At 42.4% G+C, this 23511-nt stretch overlaps 1 protein-coding gene across 13 annotated transcripts in view; it reads right to left on the reverse strand.

The window, feature by feature from the left end:
- Window positions 1–9851: 9851 nt before the first annotated feature.
- MTCL1 (microtubule crosslinking factor 1) overlaps window positions 9852–23511 on the reverse strand; it is a 182311-nt gene continuing 168651 nt past the window's right edge. For 10 of the 13 annotated variants that reach the window (XM_061595627.1, XM_061595642.1, XM_061595565.1 and 7 more), the window contains one exon: window positions 9852–10999. In XM_061595627.1, coding sequence (XP_061451611.1) covers window positions 10820–10999 — 180 coding nt within the window. In that variant the 3' untranslated portion in view covers window positions 9852–10819. Of the gene's footprint in view, window positions 11000–23123; window positions 23175–23511 lie in introns of those variants that run through there. The other 3 variants (XM_061595651.1, XM_061595603.1, XM_061595594.1) reach the window with 1 other exon arrangement.

A 23511-nucleotide genomic window follows, 5' to 3' on the forward strand; every position in this document is an offset into this window, starting at 1 on the left:
TAGAATAATTCTTTTTATCCATAAGATAGCAATGGTGGTCTCTCCGCTGGTAAGGGAGGTGGGGATGGAGGCACAGGCCACTACTTAGATCTTTGCACGTCAAATCAAGTGCAACACCCCCAACTCAGCCAGCAAGCATAATCTCTGTCACTTAACCACCTCCCAGACCCTGCCCTGCCACCAACTAAGGGACACTCACCCAAGCAAACATTTTCCCCTGAGATGCAAAATGTTAAAATACTGCAAATGCAGCACAGTAGCCAGGGAGGGCAGCAGAGGCCACTTTGCGTGCCAAGTGCAAACACAGTATTCTCTCTCTCTCTCTCTCTCTCTCTCTCTCTCTCTCTCTCTCTCTCTCTCTCTCTCTCTCTCTCTCTCTCTCTCTCTCTCACACACACACACACACACACACACACACACACACACACACACACACACACACACACACACACACACACACACACACACGTTGTCATCTTTCATCTCCACAGTTCTTTATCTCTATTCTGCTGCTGCCTCCTTCTCCTCCTTTATCCATGTTATTAACATAGCAAAACACACATCAGAGTCCTTCCCACAAGATGACTGACCTGAGGTCTGATGAACTGTTGTTGACCTCCGGCTCCTTTTTCCCTCCACTCCATTCTTCACCACCACCATTCATTTTTTAAATCAATTGTTTTCTCCACTCCACCCCGTCTCACTCTCCACCTCCTCCCTCGTTGCCTCCTACCCACCCACAGAGCATGAGGGAAGAGCAATGCTGCACAGAAGCCCAGTTTGAGGCACATGGTTTTCATCCACAAATCAGAGGAGCAGAAGACTTCCCCTGCTTCCCCCCAAGTAATACTCAAAAGTAATGCTAGAAACATTACAATTACTCCACAAAAGTAATAAAATTACTCCTAGTTCTATTACAATCAAAATGTAAAGGAATTACCCACTCATTCCTGAACAAAGTAATGAATTACAAGTAATTCCTAGTGAATTACTTCCAAGCTCTGTACCAAACATATAATTACTGATATGGAGAGTGAGGATTCAGTCCACCACTGATTCCCATAAGGTTTGGAACTGGTGAGGGGTTACCCTTAGAATTGCCTTATTACCATGGTATACCTACTTTTATTTCAAAATGCCGCCCATCTTGTTTTTCCAACTCAAGTCCATTCCCTGTGTTTTGTGGAACATGTGAAATGTAAGATGTTTTAAATTAGGGTTATTTGACAGTGATCTTCACACCAGACTGCTACCATGAGAAGCCTTTTTAATTCCTTAGGATGCTTCTTAGGGAAACTGCTCATCATTTTGCTTGCTGCCCTTTTCTCAAGACTTTTTTGATTAGAAGAAATGATTCTGCTAAATTATTTAGTTCAGCCTTAGAATGGACCTTTAGTTATTTGCTGTTTGAAAGATAAGCTACATAAGTGGCTGGATGATGAATGCAGACATGCCATAGTGGAAAGCTGCCGTGTATGTGAATAAATAATGTGTTTTTGCTTCCTTGGCCTCAAGCTTAATAATTCAGGAATAATGTCACATTATTTTTTCTGTTGCAGCTTAATAACTTTGACCTTTGGGATGGCAACAGCTGGTGGATCATTTCTTCACACCAAGAATTTGAAAACTACGGCTGTACATGTGGTGAGTTGGCAACTATTTCTGAGGTGGCAACTGCACTTTCCCCAGCAGCTGTGATCAAAGCGAGATCTGCCAGCTTCTAGCATGGGTAGGTTGATTCACATTAGTCTATTTCTGCCATACAGTCATGTTACCAGCAAAAAAAAGAGTCTGTGGAGCAACATTTGCAGTGTGAACTGATTCTAAGACATATATATTATTTCCAAAGTGGAAACCGGTTGCCTATAAATAAAAGGGCATTCACCAAATGGGAGACAGGCACCAAGTTCCTTCATAATTAATCACTGTTGCAGTGCAGCCAAGCTTGTTTCCAAACCATCTAGTACTATAGCAAAGCACTTTCCAATTCTTATTTTATTTACCTCACAGACCTTTGGGAAGTAGGCCTTTTTACAGATAAAGAACTGTGCTTCCTAGTGTTTACTTAGAGATTAATAACAAACACACACCTATCTCACATAAAAGCTATACATAATTTTTGTTGAACTTTTATAGTTATAGTTGAGACGCTCATAGGAAATTGTACATATTAGACACATGGATTTTTCCCTGCAGACTGATTTCTATTGCAATGGATGTTATAAAAGGTAATATTTTGAGTTGGAAATATCGTCATTGTTTGTTCACTCATATTTGTATGTGTGCTTATAACCTTGAATGTGAACCTTTGCCTATGCTATGGGCTTCATTTATTTATTGTCATAACATTTATATCCCAACTTTCCTCCACGGAGCTTGAGTGGTGTACATGGTTCTCCCCGTCCCCATTTCATCCTCACAGCAACTCTGTGAGCTGGTTAGGCTGAGATACAATGAATGGCCCAAACTCTTGCATGCTTGAAAGAGCTCTACGCATCTTTATTTGTTTTGTTTGTTTATTCATTCATTCAATATCTAAATTGCCCTTCATCAGTTGTGATCCCAGGGTGGTTTATAATACAAGCATCAAGACATTAAAAGTCAACCAACAATTTAAAACTAAAACAAAACTGTATTATTAGAACAGTAGCAGATAGTACCCACTAGTTTACTGCTGGCTTTTGTCAAATCAACTTCCTCCAAAGGCCTGGGTGAAGAGATCATCAACAGTCATCTAAAACCCAACAATGATGGTGCCAATCATACCACTGGAGGATTTCCATAGATGGGGTGCCACTACAAAGGCCCTATCCCACATCACTGCCCCACAGGTTTCCCCCAGCATCAAAAATCTTAATGCACACACAGGCTGATCTCGGGAGAGGTGTTCCTTCAAGCATTAAGGTCCGAAGCCATTCAGGGTTTTATAAGTTAACAGCAACACCTTGAATTGGGCTGATTAATGTATAGTCAGCCAGTGCAGATCCTGTAAGATTGGTGTCATATGCAATTCTGTGTGTAATGCCATTTAGAATTGGATTCTGCACTAATGCACATTCCACAAAGAACACATTACAGTAATCTAAGTGTGAGATTACAAGAACATGTATTACGGTAGCTAGGCTATTCTGATCCAGGAATCACTGTAACTGGTGAAGCAGATGGAGCTGGAAATAGGCACTCCATGCCACTGAGGCCAGTTGGGATGCCAGTGACAACGTTGGACCAAGGAGTACCCGAGCTACATATCTGCAATTTCAAAAGGACAGCAATCCCATTCATAGTGGGCTGTCTACCCAATTCCTGGACTGAGTATAGAATCCTTCTCACATGTGCCACACTCACAATGAGATGTGGGCATGGTCAGTGGCTGAGCTGCCAACTGGCAGGTGCAACACCAATCTGTGCCTTAATGCAAAAGGAGTGTTTGTTTGAACACCCATCCTGTGTTGCTTATGTACAGTGTGTGTAAACTATCCAGTGAGGAAATTGCCCAGTGGGGCAGTTCTGTCAAGTTATAGTTCAAGTTGCTTAAGTTTGCAATATTAGAGCATATTTGACCTGCACTATGCTCCTTCCCAGGATCCTGTATTTAATGCACTAGCAGGGCAGGGAGGGGAGGGGGGAGAGTGATTAGATGAAGGAATAACAATTATTTCATTATATGAAAAAAGCAGCCACAACAACAAATCAACTTCTAAACCAATGGTTCTTAACCCTTTCCACTGCCAGCGCCTCCTGGATTTCCAAAATATGCACTCGTACCCCCTGAAAAAATACCAATCTTTTTTTTTTAATGTGTGTTTTAGCCTAACTTAGCTAAGATAAATGACACTTTCCCAAAATCTTTGGTTGTATAGTTAATTTTCTGCTTCTATTTAAATGAATTTTTTAAATCTCTTGAACAATGCCTCGCACCCTAGAAAAAGTGTCTCACACCCCTGGGGGTGCATGCACCCCAGGTTAAGAACCACTGTTCTAAACACACACATAAAACCACAACTTCTTAGAGGTGAGAAACAATGTAACCAAAATACTGTACAGTATCACTACTAACCTTTAAGAAGCTGAGATAGAAGTTACCTTAAATCTCTTGTAAGCTTACACTTCACATTCATATTCATTGTATACTTCATATTCATTCTAACAAAGAAAGCATTTGTTAAAAAAACCTGTTACAGTTCTTAAAACATGAGAGTCCACATGCTTTTAAAAACCCTGGGCAACACAGGGTTGATGCTTTCGTGCTCAAGGATTTGGCTATGCAGGGAACATAGTGTTGAATTAATGGGGGTTTCAGATCTTTTGAAGAGCTTCCATATACATTTTGCCCTCTCTCTCTCTTCTTTTCTGGCTCCTTGGGTTCAGTTGGCCTCTTGTATCAGTAATTCCTGCAGCTATGTAAGCAGTTTAGTTGACAAGCCATAGCAAGCTGCTTATCCTGACACACATTACTATTTCAGGATGGCTGAGGACTAATCCGATGGCTTGGCTATGTTCATTGATTTCAGAGAGCAAGCATCTCTTCTGGAAGTCATTAACTAGCTCTGTGTGCCAAATGTCTGGTACTGTTTTTTAAAAATAGATTGATAATGAATATTCAAAAAAGCTTTAGGCTGCATTCCTTATAATCTGTTCTCCTATTGTATCTTTTTATAGGAAAAAGAGAGCCTATATTTCTGGAGTATTACCCCCCCTCTTTTTTAACCTGACAAAATGAAGAAATTAAATTAACTCCAATGCCAATATTGGCCAGGAGAAGCAAATGGAACGGAGTGATTACTTTTGTTTAGCCAGAATTGCTGTAATTAGTTTTGTTATTGTTATGTGCCTTCAAGTTGATTGTGATTTATGGCGACCCTATGAATCAGCAACCTCCAGTAGCATCTGTCATGAACCACCCTGTTCAGATCTTGTAAGTTCAGGTCTGTGGCTTCTTTTATGGAATCAATCCATCAATTGTTTAGCCTTCCTCTTTTTCTACTTCCTTCTGTTTTTCCAAGCATTATTGTCTTTTCTAGTGAATCAGGTCTTCTCATTATGTGTCCAAAGTATGATAACCTTAGTTTCATCATTTTAGCTTCTAATGATAGTTCTGGTTTAATTTGTTCTAACACCCAATTATTTGTCTTTTTTGCAGTCCATGGTATCTGCAAAGCTCTCCTCCAACACCACATTTCAAATGAGTTGACCTTTCTCTTATCTGCTTTTTTCACTGACCAACTTTCACATCCATACATAGAGATCGGGAATACCATGGTCTGAATGATCCTGACTTTAGTGTTCAGTGATACATCTTTGCATTTGAGGACCTTTTCTAGTTCTCTCATAGCTGCCCTCCCAAGTCCTAGCCTTCTTCTGATTTCTTGACTATTGTCTCCATTTTGGTTAATGATTGTGCCAAGGTATTGATAATTCTTGGCAAGTTCAATGTCCTCGTTGTCAACTTTGAAGTTACATAAATCTTCTGTTGTCATTACTTACTCTTCTTGATGTTCAGCTGTAATCCTGCTTTTGTTGTTTCCTCTTCCAGTTTCGTCAGCATTTGTTTCAAATTATTACTGGTTTCTGCTAGTAGTATGGTATCGTCTGCATATGTTAAATTATTGATATTTCTCCCTCCAATTTTCACACCTCCTTCATCTTGGTCCAGTCCCGCTTTCCGTATGATATGTTCTGTGTATAGATTAAACCAGCCTTTCCCAACCAGTGTGCCTCCAGATGTTGGACCACAACTCCCATCAGCCTCAGCCAGCATTGCAAATGGTCAGGAAAGATCGGAATTGTGGTCCAACAACATCTGGAGGCACACTGGTTGGGAAAGGCTGGATTAAACAAATAGGGTGATAAAATACATCCCTGTCTCACACCTTTCCGATGGGGAACCAATTGTTTTCTCCATATTCTGTCCTTACAGTAGCCTCTTGTCGAGAGTGTAGGTTGCACATCAGGACAATTAGATGCTATGACATCCCCATTTCTTTTAAAGCATTCCATTTTTCATGATCTACACAATCAAAGGCTTTGCTGTAATCTATAAGCACAGGGTGATTTCCTTCTGAAATTCCTTGGTCTGTTTCATTATCCAACGTATGTTTGCAATATGATCTCTGCTGCCTCTTCCCTTTCTAAATCCAGCTTGGACGTCTGACATTTTTCGCTCCATATATGGTAAGAGCCTTTGTTGTAGAATCTTGAGCATTACTTTACTTGCATGGGATATTAAGGCAATAGTGACTGCATTCCCTAGGATTCCCTTTCTTCGGAATTGGAATGTATATTGAATGCTTCCAGTCTGTGGGCCATTGTTTAGTTTTCCACATTGGTTGACAAAATTTTGTGAAAGTTTGGACAGATTCAGTTGCAGTAGCTTGTAGCAACTTTATTGGTATGCCATTTGTTCCTGGTGATTTGTTTCTTCCAAGTATTTTAAGAGCAGCTTTCACCTCACATTCTAAAATTTCTGGTTCTTCATCATACAGTTCTTCCATGAATGAATCTGTCATCCTGGCATCTCTTTTATAGAGTTCTTCAGTGTATTGCTTCCATCTTTCTTTTATTTCATCTCGGCCAGTCAGTGTGTTCCCCTCTTGATTATTCAACATCCCTACTCGTGGTTTAAATTTCCCTTTCATTTCTCTAATCTTTTGGAACAGGGCTCTTGTTCTTCCCATTTTGTTGTCCTCTTCTATTTCTATACAGTAACTATTGTAATAGTTCTCTTTGTCCCTATGTACTAGTTGCTGTATTGTTGTATTTAGGGTTCTAACTGTGTTTCTATCTCCTTTTGCTTTTGCTTTCCTTCTCTCTTTAACCATTTTAAGAGTTTTGTCAGTCGTCCATTGAGGTCTTTTTCTCTTTTTAACTAGAGGTATTCTTTTTGCATTCTTCCCTGATAATGTCTCTGACTTCACTCCATAGTTCTCCTGGTTCTCTGTCAACTAATTTTAAAGCCTCAAATCTGTTCCTTATTTGATCTTTATATTCTTCTGGGATGTTATTTAAATTGTAATTTGGCGTTATGATTGCTTTGTTGTTCTTCTTTAGCTTTACTCTGATTTTCGATATGACCAGTTCATGATCTGTACCGCAGTCTGCTCCTGGTCTTGTTGTCGCAGAAGGTATGGAACTTCTCCATCTTCTGCTACCAATTATATAATCAATTTGATTCCTGTATTGACCATTTGGTGATGTCCACGTGTACAGTCGTCTTTTCGGTTGCTCAAAAAATGTGTTTGCAAGAAATAAATTATTGGCTTCACAGTTATTCTCTGTTCCCTATTTTTGCATTCCAGTTCCCTATGATTATCAGCACATCTTGTTTTGGTGTGTGATCAATTTCTTCCTGTACTTCTGCGTAAAATATCTCCAGTTCCTCTTCTTCTGCGTTTACCATTGGAGCATAGACTTGGATGATGGTTATGTTAATAGGTTTCCTGTTTAATCTCACTGATATAACTTGTTCACACCTTGTGTTATAGCTCCTAATTGCTTTTGCTATGTCACCTCACTATTAAAGCAACCCTTTCTTCTTAATTTCTCATTTCCTGCATAAAATATTTTGTAATTGCCTGATTGAAAATGTCCCATTCCGTCCATTTTAATTCACTCACACCAAGTAATGTTGATATGTTCCATTTCTTTCTTGACAATTTCTAACTTTCCCTGGTTCATGCTTGTCACATTCCATATTCCTATTGTGTGTTTTGTACAACTCTGGACTCTCCTTTTGCATCTGTGCACATCAGCCTGTGGGCTTCCTTTCGGCTTTGTCATTAGTCACAGTGCTACTCGTCTTTTGTTGTCTTTAATATGATTGCCCAGTAATCATAAAGTAAGAATAAACACTTATTCAGGTAAGTGTTTTTACTGTCAATAGGACTGCACTAGGCAATATGCTTGTTTATCATTCTCATCTGAGGGATTTATCAAATTACTACTAAAATTCATAAACCGAATCAACCTGATCCATTCAGACTTGGATTTGAAATCACTGGAAGCATCTAATAAAAGCAGTACTTTCCCATTTATCTAAATCTATGAGACATTTCTCATAACAAAGTTTTCCAGTACACATTGAGATACTACTTGGAAATTTCTTACTGTTGACTGGATGCATAATGTAGAACAGGTGTGGGGAATATTTGGCCATCTAGTTCAGCAACATTAGGACCAAGGTTACTCACACCTGATATAGATCATCTTCTTTGGGGCTGAGGCAGATGCTCAGGAGGCCATTTGTAAGTGCACAGAAATCTGATGAGACCTGTGGAAATGCAGCACAAGGCATAGTTAAAAATGGCTCAAGATCACACAGCACTAGTAATCCAGGAGTTTGTTGCCCTGATTGCTCAGAAATAGTATCAGAGCATAAGATACTGGTAAAAAGAGGAAAAGGCTGACATGTCTGCAGGTGCTGGTATGTGCTAAAGTTATCAAAATTCTCTGCGGAATTTACTTACTCTGCTCACTTTATTACAATGCATATGAAGAATGGGGGGAATTATGCATGCTCGCTTTAAACCTAGCTTTTATTTTTTTCTGTTTTGATAGATGGTACATCATATGCTCATAATCAAATACGTAGTATACATCAAATAAAATATGAAAAAAGAAACTGTCATTCTAATGAACTATATATATATATTTGGCACAACAAAGAATGCTCCTGACATAGTTATGCATATTCTACATATTCAGCTATTTTGGTACACATCCATTTGTTCATATGGATCCAATTCTGCTACCTTCTTAAGGAAGTTTGCCAACTCATGGGCAGAGCTTGGAAGATTTTTACTTTTAAAAAGTAAGAAATTACAGTTACAATTACATGGCCCAAAAAGTAGTAATTACTGTTACAGTTACAATTGCTCTGAAAGTAATTGATTGCTTTGCTTTTTCTCAGAAGTAATCACTACAATTACATTTCAGTTACCTTTTTAAAAAAATGCCTACAAGTTGCTGGTCTTGGCTGCTGCTCATCTAGCCTAAAACAACATTAAAAATAAACACACACATACAGAGGTAGTAGAATAATTCTTTTTATCCATAAGATAGTAATGGTGGTCTCTCCACTGGTAAGGAAGGTGGGGATGGAGGCACAGGCCACTACTCAGATCCCTGCATGTCAAACCAAGTGCAATCCCCCCTCCAGCCAGCATAATCTCTCTCACTTAACCACCTCCCGGACCCTGCCCTGCCACCAGCTAAGGGACACTCACCCAAGCAAACATTTTCCCTGAGATGCAAAAAAGTTAAAATACTGCAAATGAAGCACAGTAGCCAGAGAGGGTGGTGGAGGTCACTTTGTGTGCCAAGTGCACGCATGCACACACACCCGTTGTCATCTTTCACTGCCACAGTTCTTTATCTCTATTCTGCTGCTGCCTCCTTCTCCTTTATCCATTTTCTTGCCCTCTGGCTCCGTTTTCCCTTCACCACCACCATCCTTTTTTTTAAACAATTGTTTTCTCCACTCCACCCCATCTCACTCGCCCCGTTACAATTTGTTGCTTGTAACGAATTACGTCCAAGCTCTGCTCATGGGGAGAGGCTGTAGCTCAGGGGCAGAGCATCTGCCTTGCATGCAGATGCTCCCAGGTTCAATCCTTGGCATATCCAGGTAGGTCTGGGAGAGACTCCTGCCTGAAACCCTGGAGAACCGCTGCCAGTCATGGTAGACAATGTTGAGTTAGATGGACCAATGGTCTGACTCAGTTTATGGCAGCTTCCTATGTTTCTGTGTAACGTTCCTCGTCATGCAACAGAGTGGGAGGGGGCACAAGTTTAGGAACAACAAACTTCAAACAAACTCCAGCATTTTTGTAAATACTGAGGAATTTATTTCCACACCACATAGTCTCAAACAGACTCTTAAAACAAGACCAGTTACAGTTTAGTATGCCCAGAGTTCTCAGTGCTTTCCCCCAAACAAGGGAAGTTTTCAATAAACACTGTACATAGTCAGTTGAACTGTTTTAAAAATCCTTTTTGTACAATCAATGCAAGAATACCAACATTAAAAGTACAGTACAGATACATTCACAACAATCTAACAGTGAAAGAAATTGAGACATTGATGTGACAGTGAGAGTACAGTAGCAGTATGTGCATGCATTAAAGTGCTAGGAACCTAATGACATGCAAATCTTGGTGTGTGTGTGGATTGTACAGTTCCCTTCATTAAGACTGTCTGAGGCTCTCCTCACCCTTTCTAAACATTTCATATTCCCTGTATTCCCCTCTAGTTCATTTAAGACAACTCTAGTCAACTAGTTGAATGGCTTTTTCACCACTTAAAATGTACCGCTTCAGACATGCTAAAGCATCTCTATGAATTTTCTTTTTCAAACTGATAACCAACTGAATTAACTTAAGATTCTAAATTTAAACAAAAACAGAACAAAACCCAAACCTTAACAGTGCAACTGTAACAGAAGGCAGTCAGTAGTCAAAGAGAGAGAGAGAGAGAGAGAGAGACAACACATTCAAATTCCCTTGAAACACAATTTATGTTTTATTTAAAACCTTATCATTATCTGCATATCTTTTAGATCCTTTTAGATAATATACTGTGTGTAGAAAAGATGGAGGTAAAAATAGTTTTCTGAGCTATGAAAAAAATAAGTTATTACAGGCACGTTATGTTTTATTCTAGAAACATCTCTGTTTCTCAGGTTGTACACAAAGCAGCTGCATTACAGAACATCCTTTAACCGCTGCAACTTGAGCTCTCTTCGCTGATCGAGACTGGCCATGGTAATGATGCTACAATGCAAAAGACAGTGAATTATTCTGTAATAATTCATGTGGACTTGCATCACTGGTTTGGATTCTCCAACAGCAATCGCTTGCTTCCATATTCTTCCTCAGTTAACTGGGACAGTGAGGCAGTGCAGGAGGGGGAGGCCCATCGGGAAGGTGGGCGCCGATTCGCTGGTCTCTCTGGTCGGGAGAAGCAGGATTCTAAGGATGGAGCAAGTGCAGAACAAGGTAGTTCCTTTGTTGTGAAAAAATGGAGAGGAACAAAATTACCAATTCATATATTGCACAATGAAAGAAATCTAAAGCTAAACGTAAACATATGCAATGTGGCAAAGCAGCAGCAAACTCATTTTTGTAGACATCTCTTAAATCCTTGACTTTTCCTGTGACCAATGATGTGAAATATGAAAAAATGAGGTGAACAGTTTAAATGAGCTGGTTTATCAAACAAACATTCACATGCTAGGATTTTGGAAGAAAGGGATTGATAGAGTGCAAATTGATAGAGTGCAACTAGAGGAGACAGCAGCATGACGCAAAGAGAATCCTGCCAATTCCCTATAATACAGGGCTGGGGGGAATTTAAAGTGCAGCATGGAATATGAAATCCTTCATACACAATTTTCCACCCAAACCCATTTTTTTAAAAATACCAGTTTTATCTCAGTGAGGTTTACTTCTGGTCCCGCCAGGAGAAAGGTAACTTTTTAAAAAAGTACACGTGGGAAGAAGTTGGAGTAAATAGGGGAAGGTTTAAATACCCCCACAGCTGGTATAGGACAGTGGGTAGGAGAGCCTGGCTGGGAGTCCAGAGTCTGAGTTCAAATCCCCACTTGTGTCTCCTGGGTGTAAAGGGCCAGCTAAAGGTCACCCCCACAGGGAGTGGCTCAGGGGTTACGTGCCCTGCCACCTGTGCAGCCGTGGGCAAGCTGCATAGTCCCAAGGAGCCCAGTTGCCCCCCAGCTGGCAGTTGCGAACAAGGAAGGGGCTGGCTTGTGCAGTTGTGGCAAGCTGAGCAGACTCTAGGCAGCTGGGGAGGACTAGCCTCAGAGGGAGGCAATGGTAAACCCCCTCTGAATACTGCTTACCATGGAAACCCTATTCATAGGGTAGCCATAAGTCGGGATTGACTTGAAGGCAGTCCATTTCCATTTTAAATACCCCATCTTGTCTGCTTTCGCTGCCTTTCAAACTGCACCTTCCCATCAACTTCATAGAGATGTGGAAGCAGCCTGATTCTACACACAGATCTCTTGTTGTCACATCCAGTTTGGCCCAAATAATCTGCATCTTAATCCAGGAGAATTATACTATTTAAATATGCTCATATTTATGAATACTATTGCAGGCATAACTAAAATACTTGATGACAGGCAGTTCCATTGTATGAAGTGTATCTGCAAGACATTTTCAATGATGACAGATGTTGTATTTGCTAGTGAACTGACAACTGGTCAGGCTTGTTCAGATATTATCATCTTGAAAATAAATCCTGAATTTAAAAATAATTTGAACCAAAGAGCAACAAGATCATTAAGCAACACTACTGACTTAAAACAGACCTAAATTGGCCACTGTCATTAAAATGACAGCAGTAAAACAGCCAATTTACTCTCTGCAAGCAGCTCCAGCTGGTGCCAGCTATAGATATGTTTTTTAAAAACCTTGAAGTGAAAAGTCAAAATCATCCCCCAGTCTCCAGCCCCACAGTTGCTAAATGGAGTGTTCTCTCTCTCTTTTTTGTAACTGCACACAGAGATCATACTGGTGACAGAAAAGGATGCCATTTTTAGAAATCTGCTACATGATTACATACTGCTTCAGTTTTTCTTCATGACCCTGTTCAGCCTTGGTGACAGCCCAAATCAATCTGCAACACAGGAATACTAAAGAAAAATTGAAGACTGGAAAATTAAACTTAATGGAATTAAATTTTAATAGCATTTTGTATTAGCACACGATGTAGGCCTGCTTGCATTTAACTGTGATGTTTCACACTGACAGTTTATTTATATTCTAGGTACTGATAATGACTGCTAACAATGACAGACTTTTCCACAGAATGGACAATTTTGCATACAGTTTTTTCTGTACTTAAGTAGAGAAGTGCAAAGTTGCCAAACCACATAATCATAAACCTCTCAGCTTTTCACTGTGTACCTTTAAAAATCTAAAAGCAAAGAAGTGCTAAGATGATAAACACATAGAAAAAAATGTCCACACTGTAAATCACTATGTAGGTGAAAGAGTGATATGTAAGCTGTACTAAAATAAAACCAAAATGTACACTAGTAGTATACAAAGTGGAGAGTTATATACCACATAGGAAGAGTTATGGAATAAGATCCAAAGGCACAAACTAAATGGAGTGATGGATTTACTATACCATGCCATAAATATGGAGCAAAGGCAGCAACAAGCCTGTTAACATGGTATGAAGAGACAAAACTGATACAGAGGTATCTTGCACAACAATCCTTACCATGTTTACTCAGAAGTAAGTCCCATGGAATTCAGTGGGACTTATTCTCAGGTTATTATGCACAGGACAGTAGCTTCAGACAATAGAGAAGAGACAGAAAGAGACATGGGCAGGATGCACAAAACATGAATGTTATGGAATGTAGAGAGGTTGCATTAATGGCATTGTCTTCAAGCTACCCTAAAGAGCAAGCCCCCTTCACTTGAGAAAGGCAAGGGCCAGAAGAACGCTTTATTGATAGCTACCTGAAAAAGACTGTTAACATCTGATATATATGTAGTCTATGTTTTGTAGAGCAATGTTTAAGTTGAAAACTCAGGCCTCTAACAAGTGCTATATCTCTTTAGCAATAGAAATAGAGATAAACTGTTACCCCTCAAGATCCTGTTAAACTGAGACCTAGAATTTTTTGTACTGGAAAGCTATAAAGAAACATCCAATAATAATGTGAAGAATTCATCCACACTCATAGGGAAATTTAAACCTCCACATTGTTAAAACATCCACTGCAGAAATTCCCAGCACCTACCATAGTGAAAAGTGGACTGAGACTATATTTTTCTAGATTTAATTAAATGTGCAACTCAATTCATTTTGGTTACCCTGACTTGTTCTTGCTAAACACATGGCCAGATTTATTTATTTTTTCAATGACCATTCTTCTATTTCAATCAACCTTCTATCACAGCTTTAATAGAAAGGCAGAATTCGGCTCACATTTCCCCCTGCACTCCAGCATATAGTGTACACCAATCACATCTCCTTTCAATAGATAAAGGATTGGTAGGTTTTTGTTTTTGTTTTGCTATACACAGTTATGTTAAAGTCTGCTGCTTAGAGTGTCTCTAACAGGATACAGGATAAACTCGATGCTTCAGTGCAACCAGTTTACCAGAAATGCACAGTACTGGCCCAGTTTGCACATAATGCTAAGCCAAACTATGGCTTAGTATGAGCAAGCACATGGTGCAGGCTCCCGGAGTGGAGATTACAACCGCTTTGCTCCTCCACAGTTGATTTGCTGCTGTGCTGCACAGAGCAAAGCTGTGGTTTGACTTAGCATGTTGTCTGAACCTAGGCTCATGGTTTAGCTCTCTCTCCAGACAAATCACAGGCGGTAACCAGGGTTTGTCCTCCAATTTATAGGTCATGGTTTGTCTGGAACAGCTAAACCACAAGCCCAGGTCCGGATGACATGCTAAGCTAAACCATGGCTTAACTCAGCACAGCAGCAAAACAACTGTGGAGAAGCAAACAGTCACAATTTCCTTCTTGGTTGCCTGCATGTTTGCTTATTAGCACTAAGTTGTAGTTTGGCTTAGTATTTGATGTGAATGAAGGCACTGATTTATGCAGTTAATATACGATTCTTTCTGCAGGATTTACAATGTCATTACTACATGGATAAGCGCATTTCTTGCCGAGGGCTGATTCAAACTTTTATACAGCATATATATGGTGTGTGCTTCCTGGTGAATATCACCTCTGAAGGAAAGGCATATATCTGTAAATATATGAGGACACGTACCAGGGAAACCAGGACTGAGTGTGGCTCCTTGGTATGTTCACTGCATGCTTAAGGACACATTCCACACTTTTACAGAGTTCACTGAGAATCACACAACATACATGTGGTAAACATGTCTGCTGTGTAAAATCTGATCTGCACAGTGCATTGCATAATTACTATTCTGGCTGATTGTTTTCTTTCTTATGGGTGATAGAATAAAATGTTCTTATCCTTCTTTATAGACCTATGGTGAAGAAATATACTTAAAAGGACAAGATCAAAAAGTTATTTTTGAAAGGGAGAAGCAAAAATTTCTCATTGTATGGAATCATCACAAAATGAATAAAAAGACATTTGGTCTCACTGTAAAACGGTTTTCTCTGTGCGTGTCAAAAGCTGATCTCAGATGGGTAGCTAGCTCCACCTAGTGGTTGAAGGCAGAAGAGTGCTAAAGAGTTTTTTTTACAAGGACTTCCTGCTCTGCGCAGCTCCTTATTTCAGTTTTTAATAACAAGCCAACCAACAGGAGGAAAGAACAAAGAGAAATAATAGGAACCATCGACACAAAACAGGAGACAACAGCACTCATACGCTCTCTGCTGTAGGCCTAAGACGAAAAAGACAGTGATGGCAACCCAGCTGTCCTAGGGAGTGGCCCTGAGATCAGCTTTTGACATGCACAGAAAAAACCGTTATACGGTAAGACCAAATGTCTTTTCTCCTGTGCATGGAAAAGCTGATCTCAGATGGGCATATCAAAGCTGACCCATGTAGGGTGGGAACATCGCTGGGCTGATTACACTAGTGATCTGGGAGATCGTGCTGTAACACTCTCCTCCCAAAAGCTGCCTCTGCTGATGCATATGTGTTAATCTTGTAGTGTTTAATAAACATGTTAGGTGCGGCCCATGTAGCTGCTCCACAAAACTCTGTGATAGATGTGTGGTGTGAGAATGCTGCCAATGTGGCTGCTACCCTAATTGAGTGAGCCACTATCCTGGCCAGCTGGGCTAACTTTAGAGAGGCTCAGGCCAGTGTGATACGTGCCTCGATCCACCTAGCAAGCATGGACGAAGACACTTTCTTCCTTAAAGACGTTGGGTGGAAGGAGACTAATAGTCTGACTGAGATGTTTTGTTTTAGAGATATACACTTTCAGGGTTTTCACACATCCAGTGAATGCCACGCTTTCTCTGTGGGGTGAATGGGATTAGGACAAAAAGAAGGAAGTACCAGCTCTTGCTGACAGTGGAAGGTAGACAGTACTTTAGGACGAAAAGAAGGGACAGTACATAGGACTACTCTATCTTTATGAAACACACAGAAATTCTTGTTAACAGACAGAGCATTCAACTCATACACTCTCTAGGCCAAAGTAATGGCCACAAGGAACAAGACCTTAAAGGATAGGAGGCGTAGGGAAATTTGACTTAGGAGTTCAAAAGGGGGCTTTTGTAGGGCTATTAACACCTTGTGTAGATTCCAAGTTGGGTAACAATGGATCATAGGCGGTGCCGATGCCATTGCCCAACATAGAAAACGCCTGAGTAACGGATGAGATCCCAGCGGTTTCTCCAGAGATGTAGACAGAACCGCCGAAAGGGCTGAAGCCTGGTGTCAGAGTATTTGGCCTATGACCCAAGGACAAGCCATCCTGTAGGAAGCAGAGAATGTTGTTTATTCCTGCTTTCCTTGAAATTAAACCCTTCTTTTGTGACCACGTCAAGAAGGCCTTCCATGTAGTCTCATATATTCTAATCATCATCCTTATTATTAAATTTATTTATTCCCCGCCTTTTGGCCAAAGGCCCTCAAGGCGGCTTACAAAGAAAAATGAACACAAGTATAAAATACATCAATGAAAGCAATACAATTTACAAAAATCAAACTAAATAACAAATAACATTATTAAGAAAAAAAATGTCCAGGAAGGAACTCAAGAGTTGAAGACCTTGTCTTAAAAAGACATCCATCCTTTTTCCTGCAGTGTTTTGCATCTCAATGTCACAATTCCCTGAAGTCTGTTCAAACTGAAGGCGGTGGCATCTCCATGGTCTTTTTGGTGGCGCCAGCTCCCACAGCTTGAGTCCTGACGCCCACCAGTGGCATGTTGTGGGAGCTGATGAGGATGAGGCTGCGGCTGGGGGAGGACGCAGGGCTGCCAGGGGAGGAATGCGGCACCATGGGTACTGCCGAGGAAGAGGAGGTGGTGTTAGCGGGGGCGACAGCTCCCGAGAGGCAGAAGGGTGACTCTGAGCACTCGGCAGGCTCCGGCAGCCCGTCAAGTTCCACGCTCCGCACTTTGTGCAGCTGGTTTTGTCTCCAGTCTGAGCACGGCTCCCTACTGCTGCTGCCTGAGTCTCTTGCCAGAAGCCTTCCAACAATGCCACCTCCAGCGCTCCAAGTCCCACCGATCCTCACAGACTTCGGCCTCCGAATTATGGATGGGCGTCTTGAGGCCATTGTAGTTTCCACCACTTGAGCTGGAATGCCTCATTTTAAGAGACATCACCTCTCAATCTCCAGACATGAAGCGCCGGCCATCCTGGGTCTGGGGAAGAAGCTGTCCCTGCAACAATAGGTCTTCCCTGAGGGGAGTTTGCAACGGAGGATCAATCGACAGATCGACGAGTTCCGGGAACCAGGGTATCCTTGGTCATCAAGGAACTATCAGTAGAACTCTTGCCCTTTCGGCTTGGATCTTTTGAAGTACCCTGGGAATGATCGGAAGAGGTGGGAAAGCGTAAAGTTGTCCTTGGGGCCACTGGGACGCCAGAGCATCTATGCCTTCCTCCTCTGGTGTCACGTATGTGGAGAAAAATCTTTTCACCTTGAGGTGTGTGGCAAATAGGTGCACCTCAACTCTGCCGAAGCGTCTCACTATTTCCTGAAAGGCCAACGGGTGAAGCTTCCATTCTCCATGAGGTACCTTCTGTCCGCTTGGCAGTTGTCCTCCCCCTTGAGGTATTCTGCAAGGATCGAGTCCATGTGTGTTTCTGCCCCCTGGAACAGCAGGGCAGCTTCCTTCTGTAGTTGTGCCTCCCTGATTATTCAAATGTGATTTGGCCGATACATTGTCTGTCCTGACCAGCACCGCCCCCAACTGTTTGATTTCCGTGAAATGCCCCAGGGCTAGCCGAATTGCATGAAGCTCCAGATTGATTGGAAGTACTGACTCCTGTGGTGACCAAGTCCCTTGTATCATCTGGCCATCACAAATGGCTCCCCAGCCTGTCAGGCTGGCATCTGAGGTGATCAGGGTCCTTGGAGGATCCTGGAATGGCACTCCCCTTAGTAGATTGGGTTTGTGCGTCCACCATAGCAGGGAGCAAAGGACCACTGGTGAAAGTGCTACCTTCCAGTGACGGCTGGCCACAATGTCACTTTGAAAAGGCAGTGGCACCCAATGGAGTGGTTGAGAGTGGTGACGTGTCCATGGTTTAGTCTGATAGGTTGAGACCATCAACCCCAAGATACCTGCCAGATGCATAAGATCCTCCGAAGGCAAAGATAGGAGCTGTGTGACAGCTGTAATTATTTTTGTCTACTCTGTCTTGAGCTAACATTATGAGTCCCTGCTGCGAGTCTATGGTGACCCCCAAATGTATTATGCCGTGGCCTTGACAAAGCTGGTGCTTGGTTTGGTTGACAAGGAAGCTGTGATCCTTGAGGCATGCTAGGGTGATGTGCAGATCTTCCCAAGCCTTGTGGAGGGACAGAGACCAGAGTAGAAAGTCATCCAGGTAAGGAAAGACATGGACCCCCTGCATCCTGAGGTTTGCCACCACAACAACCACAATCTTTGTGAATACTCTGGGGGCAGACGCCAAAAATGGTCCTTCCCTAATGCAAACCAGAGGTAAAGTCTGTGAGGCGGAAAAACAGGGACATGCAGATAGGCCTCCTTCAGATTGATAGATGACAGGAAGTCTCCCTTTCTCAATGCCTCCTTGATGGACAGTAAAGTTTCCATGTGGAACCTGCGGTATTTTATGAACTGATTTAAGTTCTTCAAATGGAGTACCGCCCTGAAAGAGCCGTCTTTTTTGCAATAGTGAAGAATACTGAGTAGATTCCTGAAAACCTCTTGCCTGTTAGAATGGGCTCTATTGCCGCAATCTGCAGAATGTGGGCAATCACTTGAAGAGTCCTTTCCCGCTTGTCTGGAGACGTTGAGAGGGGGGAGGGGATAAACTTGGTTGGAGGGAGGGAGGTGAATTCCAGCCTCAGCCTGTACCTGAGGGTGTGCAGTACCCATTGGTCCAAAGACGTGTCCCTCCAGCAGTGGGCAAAGTATTGAAGGCATCCTCCCACCTGAGGGACCCTGGCATCAGAATTGATGCTTATTCCCCCAAGACTGGGATCCAAAACCCGATCTATTGGAGAAAGGTTGTTGGCTTTTATACTGGGTACATTGCCTATTCCAGAAAGGATGGCTGGTACTGGACTCCTTTGCTATTCTGAATGCCCTGGAGCCTCAAAAGGACTGGGAGGGCAAATAAGGATGGAAAGGTTTACGGAAGAATCTTTTGTCGTCTCATTTTTTGGCAGAAGGCATAGCATTCTTCTTTTCCTCCAAAACCCCAGCTAGGGCATCATTGCCAAATAGTTTGCCACCCACATAGGGCTCAGATGAGAGATTACAGCGGGCTGCAGTATCGGCCTCCCAATGGCATAACCATAGAGTCCTTTGAGTGAAAACACTCGCTGCTAATAACCTTGCCAAAAACTGCATGGCGTCCATGGATGCATCTGCCATAAAGGTCACTGCGCTCGAGATTTTCAGAAGAGACTTCCGGATTTGAGCTGGATCCTGCTGCAGGCTGTCCAATGGGTCCTCTAGCCACAGCAGGGATGCTCTAGCGAAGACCGAGGAGGCTGCTGCTGCTCTGATGGAGAGCGCACTGGCCACATGAATCCTCCTAAGGCCTAGATCCAGCTTGGGCTCTGATGGATCCTTGAGGTGGGCATCCAAGTCTTTCGGGTTCAAGGACGGATTTAGTAAATTGACTATGGGGGCATCGACCAGAGGAACCTTGAGTTGGTCCATGATGTGTTGTTCCAATGTGTAGTATTTGTTGGCAGTTACAACTGATTTCTTGAACTGCAGTGGGCATCAAATTCGGACTTGATCACTTTAGGCAACAGTGATGGAAGTTTTTGCACCCTTGACTTAGGTTTCAGGTCTGGACACACAGCCGAAATTCTAGATGCTGAGGGAGCTGGAGGATCTTCCAGAGAATTTAGGTTCAGAGCTTCCATTGCCTTTCACAGGAGTGGAAGGAAATGAGCCTCCTGAAAAATTCTATTGGTCACTGCTTCCTTTGACTCTGAATCTCTACTCCGTTCTTCCTCATCAAGGACAATCAGCTCATTGTCTGGGTCCACCATTGCCTCCTCAAGTTGAGGATGCCTGTCCTGTGAGGCAGCATAAGGGTCCGGTGATGCCCTGCCCGGTGGTTGGGGCATGTTTGAAGAAGAGCGGAGTGTAGTGAGGCCCTGCACCACTTGCGCTCTTGAAGGTGGTGGAGTGGGTGCTGTGGCTGGTGTGTCCTGTGTGGGGTGTCGAGCCTCAGCTGCTGATGTGGAAAGATCTCTGGCTAGGTCCATTAGGAGAGAATCTCTCAGCTGTTCCTTTAATTGCTGCCCTGGGCTCCTGCTGGGAGAAAGGGCGGGATATAAATCAAATAATAAAAATTGTTGTAGCATGTGCGGTGATAACTGAAACTGTAGAGCAGCCTTTCCCATCTTCCATCTTCCTGACCATTGGCAATGCTGGCTGAGGCTGATGGGAGTTGTGGTGCAACATCTGGAGGCACACTGGTTGGGAAAGGCTTCTGTAGAGGTTGAGCATGAGAACAGTATGGGTTGTGCACCACCCACTGAACTTGGAGTTCCTGATGTGAAGAGAGTGAAACCAAGGATGTTTCACCCCTCTTCTCCTGTAACACTTGGTGAGATGTACCTGTCTCGAGGAAGCCTTCAAACTCCTCAGGAGAAGACGATGAAGAAAAAATTGCCTCTAGAGTGGGCTGGAATTGGGTGCCTTCCTCCTCAGATAGGGATTCCAGGTCCTTCTGTGACCTGCACATGTTGCTATGATCCTTCTTTGGTGCAGCCCCCTGTGCATCACCAGTCTGTTGCCTGTCGTGACTGGTTCACCTACCTTAGGTGCCAGTTGTTATGGAGCCACCCTGCCCGTGACAGTACATGCCTCAGCCACCTCATGCCTGCTGGAAGAGGGGCAGGCTATGGCTGCCTTCGCCAGGGATTCAATAGAACCTATAGGCTCTAGGGCCTGGTTGGATAATGGCAGTGGCATGACTTCCATTGTAGTGTGAGGCTGAAGTGACTTAGGTTTCTTTGGTGGGTGCTCCGATTTATGTATTTTCTTCCCCATGGGCGCAAACCACGCTGCGGATCATATGGGGGCTAAGGGCTATGATAATATCTGGGCCAGGTGCTGACGAGCTGGGGGGGGCTGAATACACTTCCCCGGGGGCTGGAGCATCCGGCTGAGGCCTTCCCCGGGTGAGAGGATGGAGGAGGGGGTGGCAGGCACTTGGCGTCCTGGGGAGCCTGCTGCGAGGTGTCCCCACTCACACCATGAGAGGAGGAGGCTGGTTGGGTGGTTGCCAGTAGGCAGGCACAGACACACCTGAGAAACGAGGCTGGGGGGGCAGAGTCCAACGAAGAAGGCAGTGGTCTCGCAGCTGAAGTGGCAGGGGGGGAACGTGAAATGACAAGCCCTTTTTTTGTTTTAAACAAAACACACGTAGGGAAAGAAAACCAAACTATACAGGCCTGAATGCAGAGATCAACCGTTCTTGGTGGAAGGCAGAAGAGAAACTGAAATAAGGAGCTGTGCAGAGCAGGAAGTCCTTGTAAAAAAAACCAACTCTTTAGCACTCTTCTGCCTTCAACTGCTAGGTGGAGCTAGCTACCCATCTGAGATCAGCTTTTCCATGCACAGGAGAATCAAACTTCTTTTGCTGTTGTTACTTGATCCAAACAATGTAAACAAGCAACAAGATTTTAACATTTCCCTCAGTTTCTTCTACTTCTTCCATAAAGCACTGAATGATTTAGCCTGGATTTTGAGAAACAATTAAATGCTTCATAGCACATATAAATAAAACAGGGCTCACTAGTTTTTCATTCTGCAGGGGACGCCTTCCTTTTCCCCACATGCGCATTGCATTTGACAGACATGTCAAGTGGTTTGAGCTCATTCAGTAATCTCTCTTATTCTTACCATATACTTAAGTGCTGTATGCATAATTTTAGGCTGCAGTGCTAAACACCGTTACTAGAGTGGAACTCCCACTGAACTCTACGGGATTTAAAAACATTTAGGATTGTACTGGTATTCAATCCATCTCTCCTCCCTTTCTCATATTTGTTTTTATAAAAGAAAGCAGAATCCATTTTAAAACAGATGAAAATTCTGGGAGGGGAAACTCATGACATCATCACTTCTAGCCAATCAATGCTGTGCATAACTGGCTTTTGCTGCAAACACAAAAGAATGGGTTTTCCATGTGCTTGAGCCTGCAGAGACGTTTGTACGTTTTGAACACATAATGAGTGTGCTTCCCCAGGAGCGCCATCTTTCAAACTATGTTTGAACACAGCTATAGGATGGATTAGGCAAGAATCTCATCCTGTGCAGCTTACTTCCCATTTCCTTTCCACCTACAATGAAAAGGATGCATCACCATGCAAAGACTGGGCTATCATGCTGTAATGGCGAATCTCATATTTATGAATGCACCCTTAGTCTTGTAACTAGGTATGTAGAAATGTTGAGTCTTGCCATTTTACTTTCAGCCTTCTGAGCTTTTACTGATCTGGTCCTGTGGATTAGCTTAAGTTGCAAACTGCTGTATCTAAAGCATTATTCTTATAATGGTAAGTGAACAAAGGGATCTGGCTCTGCCCCATTGATCTAGAAACTGGAAAAAATATGTTAGCAGCTGCAAGAAATTATGGGAAACTACAGAATGACAAAAGACTAAAAAACATCCCTTCAAAACTTCAATGTGTATATTGTGGGCAGAACTCTAGAGCTAGCAATTTTGCATTTAAACCAATTTGGTTCAAATCAGTTCCATAGACTGGACCTGGTTAAGAGGAAACATGTTGGTTTAAATGATTTGTGAGTGTCTCTATGAAATGAATCACGTTCACTGGGAAATATTTTATAAGACAGTGCTATAAAGGACTCGGAAGCTATGTGTTCTATTTGGAACCCATGCCAATCACAAGGAAAGCTGTTTCTTCAATTTACACTTCTTAGCTAAGTAAAAGTAATTTTTTAAAAGTAAAGATTTTTTGAAACAAAGGTAGAAAGGACTTACAGCAGTGAGGCAGGCAGTGTTAGGGTCCCCAGGGGGCAGTTAGTAAGACAGTTTGGTTCTGGACACAGACAGAGGGGAAAAAAGAGAGGAAGTAGGTTGGAAAAATATTTAAACCAGAGATTTGTAGTCAGCATTGAAGAGCTCTCCATATTTTACTGCTAGCATTGTGTCACAGCCCTAACTGGAGATGTTATGTGAAAAAGACAATAAACAGCTAACATCACATTGAGAAAGAAATGGATGACACCCCCAAATTTTAGCAATGCCTTTTATGAGGGTATGGCATTAAATACTATATCTGATTGGTAAGAATGTATTCCATTTGGTCCAAATGTATGCCAAAGTCAGAATAACTGATATCAAATGAAAAAGCTTCTATATTTTTTTGTTTAAAA

Source organism: Rhineura floridana, chromosome 1 (assembly GCF_030035675.1).
Source record: "Rhineura floridana isolate rRhiFlo1 chromosome 1, rRhiFlo1.hap2, whole genome shotgun sequence".
Lineage (NCBI taxonomy): Eukaryota > Metazoa > Chordata > Lepidosauria > Squamata > Rhineuridae > Rhineura > Rhineura floridana.